The 17,227-nt window shown below is 36.3% G+C and overlaps 1 protein-coding gene and 1 pseudogene across 2 annotated transcripts in view; one reads left to right on the top strand and one right to left on the bottom strand.

Moving 5' to 3' along the window:
• The window catches only part of ATRX (alpha thalassemia/mental retardation syndrome X-linked), a 301,403-nt gene that overhangs the window by 165,800 nt on the left and 118,376 nt on the right, over window positions 1-17,227 (bottom strand). For both annotated transcript variants that reach the window (XM_006902875.1, XM_006902876.1), the window contains 2 exons: window positions 12,614-12,716; window positions 10,964-11,194 (listed from right to left, as the gene is read on the bottom strand). In XM_006902875.1, coding sequence (XP_006902937.1) covers window positions 10,964-11,194; window positions 12,614-12,716 — 334 coding nt within the window. The remainder of the gene's footprint in view (window positions 1-10,963; window positions 11,195-12,613; window positions 12,717-17,227) is intronic.
• On the top strand, window positions 2,675-3,526 carry LOC102862152 (annotated as a pseudogene).

The raw sequence follows: 17,227 nt of genomic DNA, 5'->3' as shown, positions 1-17,227 counted from the left end.
ATGCGAAACCTATACTTGGACCAAGAGGCAGTCGTCAGAACAGAGCAAGGGAACACTGCATGGTTCAAAATTAGGAAGGGCGTATGCCAGGGATGCATGCTATCTCCGCAGACTTTCCCATTGCAATATGTATTTCAATTTCCTGGCTGCTGGTGCCAAAGGTGTTGACTGTGGAGCCAAGAAAAACGAAATTGTGAACAATGTCAAACTTTTCACCACCCATGATGCTGCTGCCAATTGGGCCAGTGGTGAGAATCATTGTTTTCTTGATGTTGAGCCTCAATTCATACTGAAGACTGCAGTCCCTGACCTTCCCCAGCAAGTGCTTCAGGTCCTCCCCAGTTTTAGTAAGCAGGGTTATGTCATCTGCATAACACAGTTTGTTGTTGATTCTTCCTTCAATCCTGATGACACATTTCTCCTAATAGAGCCCAGCTTCCCAGAAAATGTGCTCTGCATAAAGATTGAAAAGTTATGGAGATAGGCTACAACCCTGGCGTACAACCTTCCTAATTTTGAAACATGCAATGTTTCCCTACTCTGTTTTGATAATGGCCGCCAGGTCCAAGTATAAATTTCACAGAAGCACAATCAAGTTTTCTGGGATTTCCATTCTCCTCAGCGTTAAACACAGTTTGTTATGGTCCACACAGTCAAAAGCTTTTGGGCAATCAATGAAACAAAGATAGACGTTCTTCGGGTACTCCTTACTTTCAGCCAAGATCCATCTAACATTAGCTACCTTGTACCATGACCCCATCTAAACCCAGCCTGCACTTCTGGTAGTTCACTGTTAATGTATTTTTCCAGTCATTTTTGGATAATATCCAGAAGAATCTTGCTTGCATGTGATATTAATGATATTGTTTGCTAATTTCTAAACTCTGTGGGATCACCTTTCTTTGGAATAGGAATATAGATCTCTTCTGGTCAGCTGGTCAAATGGTTCTCCAGAATTCTTGGCACAACTTGATTAGTACATCTAGGGCAGCAAATGTTAGTTGAAATATGTCAATGGGTATACCATCAATTCTTAGGGCCTTATTCTTAGCAAATTCTTTCAAAACAGCCTGAACTTCGTCCTTCATCACCATATCAAAAATTTATTGGTTGCAAATACATCTTACAAGATACATAAACGCAGGCTGTACACATGGATTTCACCTGATGCTATGTATAGGAATCAAACAGATCACATCTGTGGAAAGAACTGGTGGAGAAACTCAATTATCAACTGTGAAAGTTAGGCCTGGTGCTGATTGTGGAACAGATAACCAACTACGCATATACAAGTTTAACCTGAAGCTAAGGAAAGTTAAATCAGGCCCACAGGAACCAAAATATGACCTTCAGTCTACCCACATGAATTTCAGAATGATCTCAGGAACAGGTTTGAGGCCTTGAACACTAATGAGCAAAGACCAGATGAGCTATGAGAAGATATCAAGAATATGATGTAGGAAGAGTGCGAAAAGGTTGTTGAAAAGACAGAGGGGAAGACCAAAATCGATGTCAGAAGAGACACTGCATATTGCAATAGAGCGCTAAGAAAACAAAACTGAAGGATGAAATCAAGACATTAAGGAGCTGAACAGGAGATGTCAACATGCGACATGACAAAGTCAAGTATTATAATGAAATGTGCAAAGAACTGGGGTCAGAAAAGCAAAGGCGCCGAACTTGTGGAGCATTTCTTAATTTAAAGGAACTGAAGAGGAACTTCAAGCCTTGAGTAGCAATACTTAAGGATGCTTTGAAAAGAATATTGAGTGATCCTGTAAGGATTAAAAGAAGATGGAAAGAGTATACAGAGTCATTATACCAAAAGAAATTGCTTATGGATAGGAAGACTCAAATTGTGAAAATGACAATTCTATCAAAAGAAATCTACAAATTCAATGCAATCCCAATACAAACAGCAATTCCATTCTTCAATAAGATGGAAAATGCAATTCCTAATTTTATCCAGAATGGAAAGAGACTCTAAAGAAGCAAAACACTCCTGAAAAAGAGAAACAAGGTAAGAGAAATCTCACTTTCTGATCTAAAATCCTACTACACAGCCATGGTGATCAAGACAGCATGATACTGGTAAAATAAAATACATAAATCAAAACAATGGAATTGAGAACCCAGAAATCACCTAACCTACCTATCAGAAACTGATTTTTTACAAGAAGATTAAATCAGTTATGTGGGGATACAAAAGACTCTATACCAAATGTTGGTGGCAATATTGGAAAACTATCTGCAGAAAAATAACGCAAGATTCACATCTCACAACATAAACAAAAACCAACATAAAGGGGATCAAGGCCCTGGGAATAAAACCAAGGACTAAAAACTTCATCAAAGTAAAGCGTCGAAGAACTCTAGAAGCCCTAATCCACAATATGAACAGTCAGCCAAGCATCCTATAAAAAACATAAAACCAGAAAAGAAAAAAATACATGTATATGACCTTCTAAGAATCAAATCCCTATGCACCTTAAAAAACTCAAACAGGGTAAAAACAAACACCACAGACTGGGTAACAATATTTGGTAATGATATGTCTGATAAGTGACTTATATTTAGAATCTACAACTGCTGTGAATCCCTCCTGCTTGGCTCTTCTCTGCAACAGTGCTGATTTATTGCCGTCCTCTCCTGCATAAACGTGAGCTATCAACCCATGGAGGATTCGATGGATATGGATATGAACCCCCTGCGGCCTGAGAACTACCTTTTCAGCTGTGAACTGAAAGCTGACAAAGATTATCACTTTAAGGTGGGTAATGATGAGAATGAGCACTGGTTATCTTTAAGAACGGTCAGTTTAGGGGCTGGTGCCAAGGATGAATTGCACATTGTTGAAGCAGAGGCAATGAATTATGAGGGCAGCCCAATTAAAGTAACATTGGCAACTTTGAAAATGTCTACAGCCAACGGTTTCGCTTGGGGGGTTTGAAATAACACCACCTGTCGTCTTAAGATTGAAGTGTGGCTCAGGGCCTGTGCATATAAGTGGACAACATTTAGTAGCTGTGGAGGAAGATGCAGAGTCATATGACGAAGAGGAGGAGGATGCGAAACTCTTAAGTGTATCAGGAAAGAGATCTGCCCCTGCAGGTGGTAACAAAATTCCACAGAAAAAGGTGAAACTTGCCACTGATGGCGATGATGATGACAAGTTTGATGATGATGATGAGGCTAAAGAAAAAGCACCAGTGAAGGAATCTATACGGGATACTCCAGCCAAAAATGCACAAAAATCAAACCAGAATGGAAAAGACTCAAAACCATCAACTCCACCATCGAAAGGACAAGAATCTTCCAAAAAAGAGGGAAAAACTCCCAAAACTCCAAAAGGACCTAGCTCTGTAGAAGATATTAAAGCAAAAATGCAAGCAAGTATACAAAAAGGTGCTTCTCTTCCCAAAGTAGAAGCCAAATTCATCAATTATGTGAAGAATTCCTTCCGGATGGCAGACCAGGAGGCTATTCAAGATCTCTGGCAGTGGAGGAAGTCTCTTTAAGAAAATAGTTTGTTAAAACAGTTTGTTAAAATTTTCCTTTTTATTTCTGTAACAGTTGATATCGGACTGTCCTTTTTTATAATGCTGAGTGAGAACTTTCCCTACATTGTCTAATAAATGTTGTCCAGGTTTCTTTGCTAAAAAAAAAAAAAGAATCTACAGAATATTTCAGGAACTGGACAACATAAAGGTAAACAATATAACCACAAAATGGGAACAAAATAGGAACAGACATTTCACAAAAAAAGACATTCAGATGGCCAAGAATCAAATGAAAATGACTATGAGACACCATCTCACCCAATTCACAATAGCAAAGTTCAACAGAGCGGTAAACAACAAATGCTGGTGAGGTAGTGGAGTAATTGAAACCCTTATTCACTGTTCGTGGGAGTGTAAAATGGAGTAACCACTATTGAGGGCAAGTACAGTGCTTTCTCAAAAAGTTAAAAATAGAAATACCATTTGAGTCCAGACAACTAAATAGGTGCATTGGCGAAAAAAACTGCTGTCCAGCCTGACCAAGTGGGATCTCTAACTAAGGCAAGAGGGAGGTCCTGGACCCCTTGACGGAGGCGAGAAGCCACTTCCAGACGTAAACAATATGCTTCCTCTGTGCTCACTCAGGTACTTTGGGGAACAAACTGTTGTGAGGCCTGACCACATGTGATCCCTAACTCAGGTAACAGGGAGGTTCTGGGCCCATCGATGGAGGTGAAAAGACACTTTCAGAAGGGAACCATAGTCTTCTGCACTCAGTCAGGTACTCTGGGGAAGAAACTGCTGTGAGGCCTGAGGCTTGGAAGGTCTTGGGCCAAAAAGGGAGCACAAACATATAGTTGCTTCTCAAAATATTGCAGTCTATAAATGTGGACATTTGAGAGCCACAGGAGCTGCAAGAAACAGGGCTAAAGCAAGTGTCAGCAAAGTACAGTGAGTCTCTGTGTGGTGCAGCAAGCCACAGCACGGAGCAGGTAGCAGCAGTGGGACACATTCGCCAGCAGCAAACAGGCCAGTGGGAAATTGAGGTCTCTGCAACACTTCTGGTGTGCATCTATGGGCGTTATCTCCACACAGACCCCCCCACCGCTGCCCAAGTGTATGTCTGTGCATGCACCCACCGTACATGCATATGCTTGTGTGCCTGTCCAACCTTTCTCTAAAGCAGTGGCTTCAGATCAAGAACCAGCTATCATCTGAGGAGTGAAAAACTCTACCACAGCAACATCCCAAAAGAAATAGACTACTTCACTGCCCACAAAAGCCAAAACAAGATTATCACCCCCAAAAAGACACATAGTAGCAATGGATTTCCTGAAGCCAGAAAGTCTGATGGAACTTTCTGACACAGCATTCAAAAGAAAAATGACTGGATATTTTCAATGGGTGAAAAATAAACTTGAAGAATCATAGGACACTGCAAGCAAAAATCAGGAGGAGCTTAAAAAAAGTTAAAGGAAAAAAAGCAGCTAAATTTTACAGGGCATTAGAAGCACAGAAAAAAAAAAACAAGAAATCACAACCCAAAATATGAAGTCCAATGTTTCAGATGCTGTCAATATGATGGAGGACACATGAAGAGTTGAAAAAATGAAATAGAGAACCAGTGAAATAAAAGATAGAATTGTCACTAATGATCTGCAAGAACAAAAACCAGAATCAGAAAAGAAGGAACATAAAATGAAAACCTAAGAATAATGTAGGATACCATCAAAAGAAGTAACATGCACACCATCAGAATCCCAGAAAAGGAGGAAGCAAGGAAAGGCACTAAAAAGTTGTCGAAGAATTACTACACAAAAACTTCCCAGGCATAATGAAGAATGAGAGAATATATATTCAAGAAGCCGAGAAAACACCATATAGAATAAACCTCAAAAGAAAAACACCAAGGCATATCATAGACAAATTTGCCAGAACTAAAGATAGAAAGATAATTCTAAAAACAGCAAGGGAGAAACAAAGAGTAACCTATAAGCGAGAGCAGATAAGAGAAAAATCCCGTTTTCTGAGCAGAAACCATGTAAGCGAGAAGATAGTGAAAGGACATATATCAAAAACTCAAAGACTACAACTGTCAACCAAAAATACGGTATACAGCAAAACTATGCATCAAATATGAAGGAGAGATCAAGATATTCCCAGAAAAACAGAACCTAAGGGAGTTTGTAAAAACAAGACCAGCACTGCAGGAAACACTGAGAGAAGTCCGTCTTACAGAAGTGTCACAGAAAGCAGGATGGACCAAAGTAACTAGCAACAATACCAAAAAGAACTCAACACAATGACCGAAATAAAACCTTGCCTCTCATTAATCACACTAAATGTGAATGGTTTAAAAGCACCATTAAAGAGAAAAAGAGTAGCAGATTAGATAAAAGAATTAAAACCATCAATATATTGTCTACAAGAGACACACTTGAAAAATGAAGATAAAGAAAGACTAAAACCGTGGGGGAAATGTATCAAACCAATGGCAACTAAAAAAAAAGAAGTCGTAGTATTTATCTCTGATAAAAGAAATTCCCATGCAAAAACCATTACAAAGGACAAAGAAGTTTTCTACAAAATGCTTAAAAGGGTCAATAGAATAAGAGGACATAAAAATAATTAATATCTATGCACTAAATAAAAGACCTGAAAAATATATTAAAAGACTTTCACAAAAAGGAAATAGACAACTACTATAGTACCTGGAGACTTCAGTACACAGCTCTCAAGAAAAGATAGAACTACCAAAAAGAAACTCAACAAAGATACTGAAAAATTAAACCACACAATAAACCAACTGAATCTCATAGACTTTTATAGGCTAATGCACCCCGATAAAGCACAGTATATAGTCTTCTCCAATGTGCATGGAATGTTCTCCAGAATAGATCACATTTTAGGTCCCAAGACAAACGTCAATAAATTAAAAAAACATAAAAATACTACAGAGCATCTTCTCAGACCACAATGCTACAAAATACAGACTAATAATAAAAGGATAAAGAAGGAAAAACCATTCATGTGGAAGTTGAACAACACATGAGCATGAGTGGGTATTAGAAGAAATAAAAACTGAAATTTAAAAGTTGCTTCAAAAAGATGACAATGAAAACATCACGTACCAAAAATTTCTGGGAAACAGCCAAAGCAGTAATCAGAGGTCAAGTTACAGCCATAATCAAACACATCAAAAGGCAGGAAAAAATGACCATTGACTCTTTAACCCAACATCTCCAACAAATTGATAAATAAAAGAAAGAAAAGATGACACCCTTTAAAGAAACGGAAATTATAAAATTTAGAGCAGATATAAATGAAATAGAAAACCAAAACAATTGAAACCATAAACAAAACTAAGAGCTAGTTCTTTGAAAGGTCAATAAAATCGACAAACAGCTAGCAAAACAAACAAAAGAAAAGAAAGACACAATCCAAATAAGAGATGAAACGGGCAACGTAACAACAGAACGAGCTAAAATAAAAGGGTTAACATTAGAGTATTATGGAAAACTAGAACAAATATGAAAGCCTAGAGGAAACAGACAAATATTTAGAAATTCAGAACCTACCTAAACTGACAAAAACCGAAACTGAACACCTGAACAGACCCATTACAAAAGAAGAAACTGAAAAGGTAATAAAACAACTTCCAGCAAAAAAAAAAAACCCTGGACCAAATGGTTTTACAAGTTAATTTTATCAAACATTCAGGGAAGAACTGTCACCAATTCTACATAAACTATTTCAGGAAACAGAAAAAGATGGAATTCTGCAAGACTCATTCTGTGAAGCAAACACATCCTTGATACCAAAGCCAGGAAAGGACACCACCAGAATAGAAAACTATAGGCCAATAATTCTTATGAACATAGATGCAAAAATCCTCAACAAAATACTGGTCAATAGAATTCAAAGATACAGCAAAGAAATAATTCACCATGACCAAGTGGGATTTATAACAGGTATGCAAAGATGGTTCAATATAAAGAAAACAATTAATGTAATTCATGCATTAACAAAGCAAAGAAAAAGAACCACATGATCCTATCAATTGATGCACAAAAGGCCGTTGACAAAATCAAAACCCTTTTCTGATTAAAACACTAAACAAAAAAGGATTAGAGGGGAATTTCTTCAACACAATAAAAAGGAGCCACTGTTGTTCTCAATGGAGAGAGATTAAAGGCATTCCCCTTGAGAACAGGAACTGGTTAAGGATAACCACTACCACCTTTCTTATTCAACATTGTATTGGAAGTCTTAGCAATAGCAATAAGACAGGAGAAGGAAATAAGAGGTATCCAAATTGGCAAAGACGAGGTAAAATTATCTCTCCATGCAGATGATATAATAGTATACTTAGAAAACCCTAAAGATTCAGCAAGAAAACTACTGGACATAGTTGGCCAATTCAGCGAAGTGGCAGGATACAAGATCAAAATACAAAAATCAGTTGGATTTTTCTACAGTGACAAAGAGAATGTAGATTCACATGATTGAATACTTGGGAGTAAATGTAACCAGAAGCACAAAGAATCCATTCAAAGAAAATTACAAAACATTATTACAAGAAACAAGACACCTTGAAAAGTGCAAGAATATCCCTTGCTCATGGATAGGAAGAATCAATATTGTGAAAATGGCAATACTACCAAAGGCAATCCTGATGCAATCCCAATACAAATACCAATCCCATTCTTCAAAGAGATGGAAAAGGCAATCTCCAATTTCATTTGGAATATAAAGAGACCTCGAATAAGCAAAGCACTTCTTAAAAAGAGAAACAAGGTGGGTGGTATCTCACTCCCTGATTTCAAATCCTACTACACTGCCACAGCGGTCAAGACAGTGTGGTACTGGTACAATGACAGACACACAGATCAATGGAATAGAATAGAGAATCCAGATATCAGCCCATTATAGATGGTCAATTTATTTTTAACAAAGATGGAATCAGGCAACATTTTAACAAATGGTGCTGGTAAAATTGGAAAACAATCTGTAAAAATGCAAGAAAGATCCACACCTCACTGCATACATAAAAACCAACTCAAAATGGATCATGGACCTAGGACTAAAACCAAGGACTATAAATTTCATTAAAGAAAACCTTGGAAGGACTCTTAGACGAGCTAATCCACATCATCAACAGTCTTCCAAGCATCCTAAAAAATCTACAACCAGGAGAGGATAAAATTGAATGGGACCTTCTAAGAATCAAATTCCTATGCACATCTAAAAATTTCTCAAACAGAGCAAAAATGGAAGCCACAGACTGGGAAAAAATATTTGGTAATGACATGTTAGATAAGAGACTTATATCTAGAATTTATAAAACAGTTGAGCATCACAACAAGATCAAGGTAAACAACCCAACTGCAAAATGGGCACAGGATATTGACTTCACCAAAGACTTTCAGATAGCCAACAAGAACATCAAGAAATCTTCAAAATCACTAGCTCTAAGAGAGAAGCAAATTAAAACAACTATAAGATATCAACTCACCACATTAAGAACAGCAAAACTGAACAGAACAGCAAACAACAAATGCTGGCGAGGTTGTGGAGAAACTGGAACCCTTATTCACTGTTGGTGGGAGTGGTGCAGCCAGTATGGAAGGCTGTATGGCACTTTCTCCAAAAGTTGCGATTAGAAATACCATTTGACCCAGCAATTGCACTACTGGGAATATATCCTAAGAAACCATAAGCACCACCCAAGCAGATATATGCACCCCATGTTTATTGCGGCATTGTTCATAATAGCAAAGAGCTGGAAACAAACTAAGTGCCCATAAAAACGAATGGATAGAGAAGCCATGGTATATTCACACAATGGAATACTACACTGCATTAAAAAACAAGGAACTTGTGCAATATTATTCAAAATGGATGACCTGGAAAACATTATGCTGAGTGAAATAACTCAGTCACAAAAGGACAAATACTGTATAGTGCCACTGTTGTAAAACAGAACTGACATCGGGGTTGGTGGGGAATGAGAAAGATGGGATAAATTATGTATACTGCATTGTAACAGATGAGAGAGAGAAGTTGTTAAAAGGGATATATGATTAGCTATTATTGTCATGACAGGAGTCTAGAACAAAGGTTGCACAGTGGAGTGGACTTGGAGGAGGGATTGTGTAACAATGAAAAAGTTTTTCTTTTACTTTTCAAAGAGAAGAATGAACTGGAGGGGAGGGTGGGCAGGGAGAATAGTGCAACAATGAATGAATGGAAATCCAAAATATCTGTAAATTTTCATTAAAATTAACAATAAAATTTTTTTTAAAAAAAGAAATACCATTTTAAGCAGCAATTTCACTACTTGGAATATACCCTAAGGAAATCAGACCTTCCAACCAAACAGATATATGCATACCCATGTTTACTTCTGCACTCTTCACAGTAGCAAAGATATAGAAACAACCCAAGTGCCAATCAACAAATGAATGGATGGAGAAGCTGTGGTACATTCACACAATGGAATGCTGAAAAACCAGTCAGTGATAAAATACTACACGAAACGAGTGACCCTGGAGGACATTATGTTGACTGATGTATCAGTCACAAAAGGACAAATACTGTATAATGCCATTATTATAAACCAAGACTGACATTGGTGGTTTGGGAGAAACTAAGAGAAAATGAGGTAAATTATGAACACAGCATTGGAACAGATGAGGGAAAGAACTGTTTAAAAGGAATATATGAGTAGGTATCATTTTTATGATAACAGACCAAAATGAGATGTGTAGAGCAAAATGGGTTGGAGGGAGGGGGGAGGGAAGAAAATGTGCAACAATGAATCAATGGAAATGTAAGTTTACTGTAAACTTTTGTTAAAATCACAATAAATTATGAAAAAAATACTACATAATGTGAAATGCTAGAGTACATTATGCTGAGTGAACTAAATTAAGTGCAAAAGAATAAATACTGTATAAGACTATAATTATAAAAAGAGAAGAATAACCAGTGAAGTGTGCATTAATATCCAAAAATGAAGGAAAAGGAGCAGGGAGGTTGAACTGGCAAAGGAGGAGAAACCACAGGGTTGCAGATTTGGAGGGGGAAGGGAACACAAAGAAATGTATTTAAAAGAAACATAATAGAAATAGCTAACTGTATACAAACCAATATTTTTTAAAAATCTTTAAGAGAGCAAGCTTCCAAATCTTTCTCCAATCTTTCAGCAGCTGAAGAGTATGAACTGCTTTATCTTTCAGTTATCAGTCAAGCACTTAATCACTGCAACTTTTAATATACAATAATGAGGAATTTTTTAATTGCATAAAACAATCCTAGTGTAAAAAACATATTGTCACAGAAAATTGTGGATGACCACAACATTCAAAAAATTCTACTCTTTAATTACTAGTACTGAAATATATTCATAAACCTATGAAAGTTCTAAAATATATAAATGAAATAATAAATAAATTTGTTACCTCTCGCAATTTCTCCCTCTCTCGTTCTCTCTCAGCAATCCGTTTTCGCCTCTCTTCTTCTTCCTTAAGAGCATTTTGTGTTTCTGTTCGTAATTTATCATCTTTAAGAATCTTTCGGATTTTCTTTCTGCCTTTTCCAGGAGACTTGGAATCATCATTTTCATCATCATCATTATCATCAACATCATCATCATCTTCTTTTTCTTCCTTTCCTTCTTCTCCAGAATTGCTCTATACCATGTAAATAATTACAGGTCAAAATTACTAAGTTTTCAAATTTATTATTTCAAACCTTGAAAATCAGTATGAGAAGAACAATGAAAGGAAAAAGTTTTAGAATAAGATTAAGCAATTAAAAATGGTTATGAAAAATTTAAAAATATGAGCAGAAATGCATACTATATGTAATTGTGCCTATATAGAAGAAATTTTAATAGTTTAATTTCATTATCAGACAAAAACTTAAACACAGTAACTATTGTACAATACACAGAGCTCATGCAAACATTCTACAGATGAGGATAGTAAAACAATGAATCAGAAGATTCTACAATTTAATTGGACATAGTTATGGTGTAGATAACAAATGACATAGTTGCTTATATTTCTATTTTAAATTAACTTAACTATGCAACTCATACAGGACAGGTGGAAATCAAACTTAGTATAACCACAATATAAAGCACTTAAGAATTTTCATATAAAGTTGCAAAGGCAAATACCCTTTAATTCAGCAATCCCACTATGTATATATTTAAAAGAAATGAGCTGTGACACAAACAGATATGCATACAAATGTGTGTATCGCAACATTATCTACAAAAACAGAGATAAAAACAAGCATGTGTTTATAAAAGTACAAATACCTAAGGAAAGTACGCTACATCCTAGAAATGAAATATTATGCAACATCAAGCAAAGAAAGAATTCATGAAACATTTCACAGAATAGAATATTTGAATCTGGAACGAATAACGCCTAGTGACATAGTCACAAAAGGATTATTATGGTTTAAGACCACCATGGCAAAAGCTAAGGAAAGGCTTATACACAAAGAATTACATACACAGGCTTACACACATTCTTGGATGGTTACTAGGAATAGGGAAAGAGAAAGAAGGGAGAAAAATTAATAAACAGATTGAGTGGAGGAAAAGCAATTATGCATGAATGGTTGATAACACATTGAAATTAATCATTCATCTTTATCAATTATAATTAGTGTTTTAAAAGAAAACATCTATCAACTAAGTAATGAAAGGATAATTACAACTTTATAAAACACAATATTTATGCATGATTGAGTGAAAACTCAGTATGATTTATAAACTTACCTCAAAAACAATTTAAATAACAAAAAATAAATGAACTGATGCATTATGTATACAAACACAAATAAGCAAGGAAGATGAGATAAATTCATTGAACACAAAAGTCTTACTAGCATACTTATTATCGTATTGTTGTTGTTGTTCTCGACTGCCATCGAGTCAAACACAACTCATAGCAACCCTATGAAGAAAAGGCCTGAAGCCTTTCTATAACTACTGATGTTTGTCAAAGGTCATAGAGTTTCCAGAGGCATGCTGTTTAGGGAAGTGAATTTCACTCCTACTAAGTAGTCGTCTACTTATTACATAGCATTAGTACCTTATTTTCACTAGATGAATCTTCCTGAACTTTAATGCGTCGTCTTTTCTTTTTCTGTTTATAACTCCGCTGATTTTCTTCCAACTCTGCTTTCTTTGCAGATCTAAAAGAAATTTTTAAAGGTATAATAAAATAGTTAACAAGCTTTCTTAAGTGAAATATATACTAGTTTTGACTTCCTATTTCTTTATCCAGTCTTTAAAACGGAAAGGCAAAAAACAGTCATGAAGTTAAACAAAATGAAGAAACAATAGAAGCATACACTTTAACTCCAATCCACATTTTAAATTACTGAGAGACATACGAAGCATGGGAATAGTAAGAAAAATAGGGAAAATTAGGAGTCAAAATGTCTTTTACTTAAGAAAACAATAGGACAGCATACATAGAAAAAAACATGATCTGGGAAAAAAGGGGAGCTCTGATGACCTAGTGGCAAAAGGAACGAGATACAAATCCACCAGCTGCTCTACAAAACAAATGAGGGCAATCTCCTGAGTTACTGCCTCTGAAAAATCTGATGGGAGAATCAGCTTTGAGTCCACTGGAAGGGATACAACAGGAAGAAAAAAACTAAACACATGTAAATTCTAGAACTTGGATAATATTACTAAATATAAGGACACAAAGAATTAAAAGAACAGTAATCAAATCTTGGGGTGGGGAAAGGTTTCCGAGGCTTAAAAATTGGTGGTGGTTGTTATGTGCCCTCGAAGCACCTGTTGCTACAGTTCCCCATCTATGCATTATTCTACTTGTTTTTTAATGATCTTCAGTAGCATTTTGCTTGCATGTGATATAAATGTTATTCTATAATATATTACTCTTGTAGAAAGTATTGTATAGTTTCCACGTTCAGTTGGATCACCAATCTTGAGAAGGGGAACAAATACGCACGTCTTCCTATCTGTTGGCCAGAAAGCTGTCCTCAAAATTTCCTGGCATAGCCTGGTGAGAGCATCTAAGAGTGTATCTATCTGTAAACAAATCAGTGGTTATTCCATCAATTCCTGGGGCCTTAGTTTTTGCCAATGCCTTCAATGTAGCTTCCACTTCCTCCTTCATTACCATTGGTCCCTGCTCATATGGTACCTCCTGAAACTTCTCAGTGTCAATCATTTCTTTCCGGTACAGTGATTCTGTGTATTCCCTCCACTTTCTTTTGATCCTTTCTGGGTCATTTAATACATTGCCCATAACATATTTCAATACTGAACATAAGGCTTAAATTTATTTTTCACCTCTTTAAGCTTGAAGAAATACAGAGCAAGTTCGTCCCTTTTTACTCTTCGAGCTCTCTGAATGTTTATTTGTAACACATTTCTTTGTCCTCCTGAGCTGTCCTTTGAAACCTTTAAGCTGTTTTACTTCAGCATGTTTTCCTTTTGTTTTGGCTTCTCAATGCTCCAATGTAGTCCTTTAGTCTCTTCTGACATCCATTTAAAAGTTTTCTTTCTTCTCTGTTTTTGTAATGACCTTTTGCTTTCTTCATGGATCATATCCTTAATATCACCCGAAAACGCATCTGGTCTTCAACCACTGGTCTTAAATGCCTCAAAACTTTTCCTAAGATGATCTTAAAGTTCAAATGGAATTGATTCAAGATAGTATCTTGGTTCCTGGGGACTTATTTTTATTTTCTTCTGTCTCAATATGAACTTGCATACGAGTAATTAATAATGTGACCCACAGCCTACCCCAGGTCTAGTTTTGATTGCTGATATTGAGCTTCTCCAGCTATTTCTATTTCTTCCATAAATGTTATCAAACTGTTTTCTATGCATTCCAGCAGGTGAGGTCCATGTGCAAAGTCAGCATTTTTATCTTTTAAAAAAGATATTTACAATGGATAAATAATTTTAAATATAAAATTCAATCATTTCATTTTTAGCCTCATTTTACCAGGCCCGTATTTCTCAATTTCCTTCTTCACTATTTCCCAATTTTACATCCACTTGCTAATTATCATTAATGCATCTCCAGTGAATGTCACTTTCTTCTGACCACCAAGACTTAAAAAAAATCTTAATTTATTCCTCTTTGACTCCAGATGTAGGAACACATATTTGAAAATAGTCATGTTAACAGGACCTCCTATTATACGTTTGGGTATTATCATATCATACAACATTGTATTTCAGGATAGAATTTAAAATGGACTTTCTAACTATGAAACACCATTCTTCTTCTGTTTTTCAGTCCCTGCATAGTATAACACATGATTATTTGATTCAAAGGGGGCAAAGTTGGTCCATCTCATCTCAATAATAACTAGCATTCATATTATCCATTTCATTTCTAACAATTTCCAGTTTTCCAACAATCAACCTACATACATTCCATGTTCAAATTATTAAAAGATGTTTGTTATTGTTTTTCCTCATTTCAAATAATGTTCAAACTGGGCTCTACCACTACACTACTACAAGTATCAAATATAACCAAAAATACATCAACAGCAGATAGATCAACTGAGACATCATAAAAATTAAATCCTTAAAAATATTTATGTGTATCAAAGACGTCTTCAAAGAAATAAAAACATAATCTGCAGAGTGTAAAAATATTTGGACATGACCCATATGACAAGAGTCTTATATCTAAAACTTATAGAAATTAATAGAATCAACACAAATAGATAAATCAACAAAAAGAAACAGATAATGAAGATCATTTCTGATAACTCACTGTTGTTACATCAAGATCATTACTATTACCTAACTCGCTGCTATCAAGCTGAAACCCACTTACAAGCTGATCCATCAGTGGGTCTTATGAGAGAAGATAAGCCACCAGTCTTCCTCAGAGTGGCTGGTGGATTTCAATCCCCTGTCATTAAGTTGGCAATGCCATTTTGTACCCACTAGAAAATCAGAGTTCCAACTAGCTATTGTTAATATGTACCTTGAAATTGAAAACAACTCATAGCTGACACTCCAGTACCATTTCATAAGCAGCAGGAAACTCCACTCAACTCAAAAACCTTTTTGAGTTGGTAACACAATCTGTATAGTGATTAAGTTTTATTCCATCAGCTATTCCACAAGAAAAAGATGGGCAATCTTGTCCTACGCAATTTGGTCTTGTTGTATGGTGTAAAGTCACAATCGACCCATAAATGATCCTTCAAGCAGATTTTCAGAGGCATTAAGTTGCACAAGACAATTGCACTTCCTTGTACTGTAGAGAAGCTAATAGATTCTTACTTCATAACATTGAAATTGCAGTGTAGCCTCTTACCACTAAGCCACTAGAGGTCACATGCACTTTACTGTCATTGAAAACCTACTGCAAAATTCCATATGAGTTGGCTTCTCCTTGGCAGTAAAAAAGCATCACCAGCCACAGTGAAAACTATACGGTCAAAATAAAAAAACTCTCATAATAGTAAGACTTCAGTAACATGACAAAAAATGCTACCAAGTTAGAAATAGAAACATGAGCAATTTAAAAACAGCACTGAGATTGACCCAATAATCACACAACTAGATACATATTCTTGCGATATGTCATGAAGTTATCTGTGACTGACAGCACAACTCTGAAACTTGCTCTATGCTATATCAGTCTCACTGACTCTGACATATCTACTACTCTTATTACCCCAGTTACTATGCCAATCCAGCTATTCTGGGGTCGTCTTCTTCGGCACTGTGCCTCCACCTATTCAAGCATGGTTTCCTTCTCCAAAAACTGGTCCCTCCTGGACAGATGCCCAATGTATGTAAGACAGAGATTCAAAATCTTTGTCTCCAAGGAGAAACAGATCTGTTTCTTGGGAGTTGATGGTTTATTTAATACTCTTCTCCAACACCACAATTTGAAGGCATCAATTGTTCTTCTGTCATCCTTAGTTATTGTCTAGGTCAATTCTGTCTAATGATTTATTCATAGCAAATACCTTTTATAAAAAAAACAAATGCAGAAAATACACATGGGTTTCACCTGATAGTTTGAATAGAAATCAAATTATTACATCTGTGGAAGGAATTGTTGGAGAAGTTCAGTATCAGTAGTTAAAAGTAGGCCAGGGGTTCCCTGCAGAACAGACTAACAAGTACTCATATGCGAGTTCAAATTAAAGTTAAAGACAGTCAAATCAAATACACAGAAACCGAAATACGACCTCGAGTCTGTCCCACCTAAACTGAAAAACTCAGGAAAGGGTTTGAGGCCTTGAACAATGAACAAAGACCAGATGAGCTGTAGAAGGATATCAAGAATATCATCTATCTGTGTTTCATAGACTATGCAAAGGCATTGATTGTGTAGATCACAACAAACTGTCTTTAACTTTGACGAGAATGGGAATCCCAGCGTGCTTCATTGTGCTTATGTGAAACGTATATTTGGAACAGGAAACAGTCCTCACAACAGAGCTCAACACCAACTGGGCCTACTGCACTACTATGATGGAAGGAAAAGAGATTGTTGTTGTAGTTGTTATGTGCCGTCGAGTCGTTTCCGACTCATAGCGACCCTATGCACAACAGCCCTAAACCCTGCTCTATCCTGCGCCAACAGCACTGCCTCTGACACACCCATCCTGATCACCCCAGTCACCGAATCAATCCATCTCATAGAGGGTCTTCCCCTCCTGAGCCGTCCCTCCAC

The sequence above is a fragment of the Elephantulus edwardii genome, unplaced genomic scaffold (assembly GCF_000299155.1).
Source record: "Elephantulus edwardii isolate Elephantulus edwardi_28Jun2011 unplaced genomic scaffold, EleEdw1.0 scaffold00464, whole genome shotgun sequence".
Taxonomy (NCBI): Eukaryota; Metazoa; Chordata; class Mammalia; order Macroscelidea; family Macroscelididae; genus Elephantulus; species Elephantulus edwardii.
This window is presented reverse-complemented; position numbering and strand designations above follow the sequence as displayed.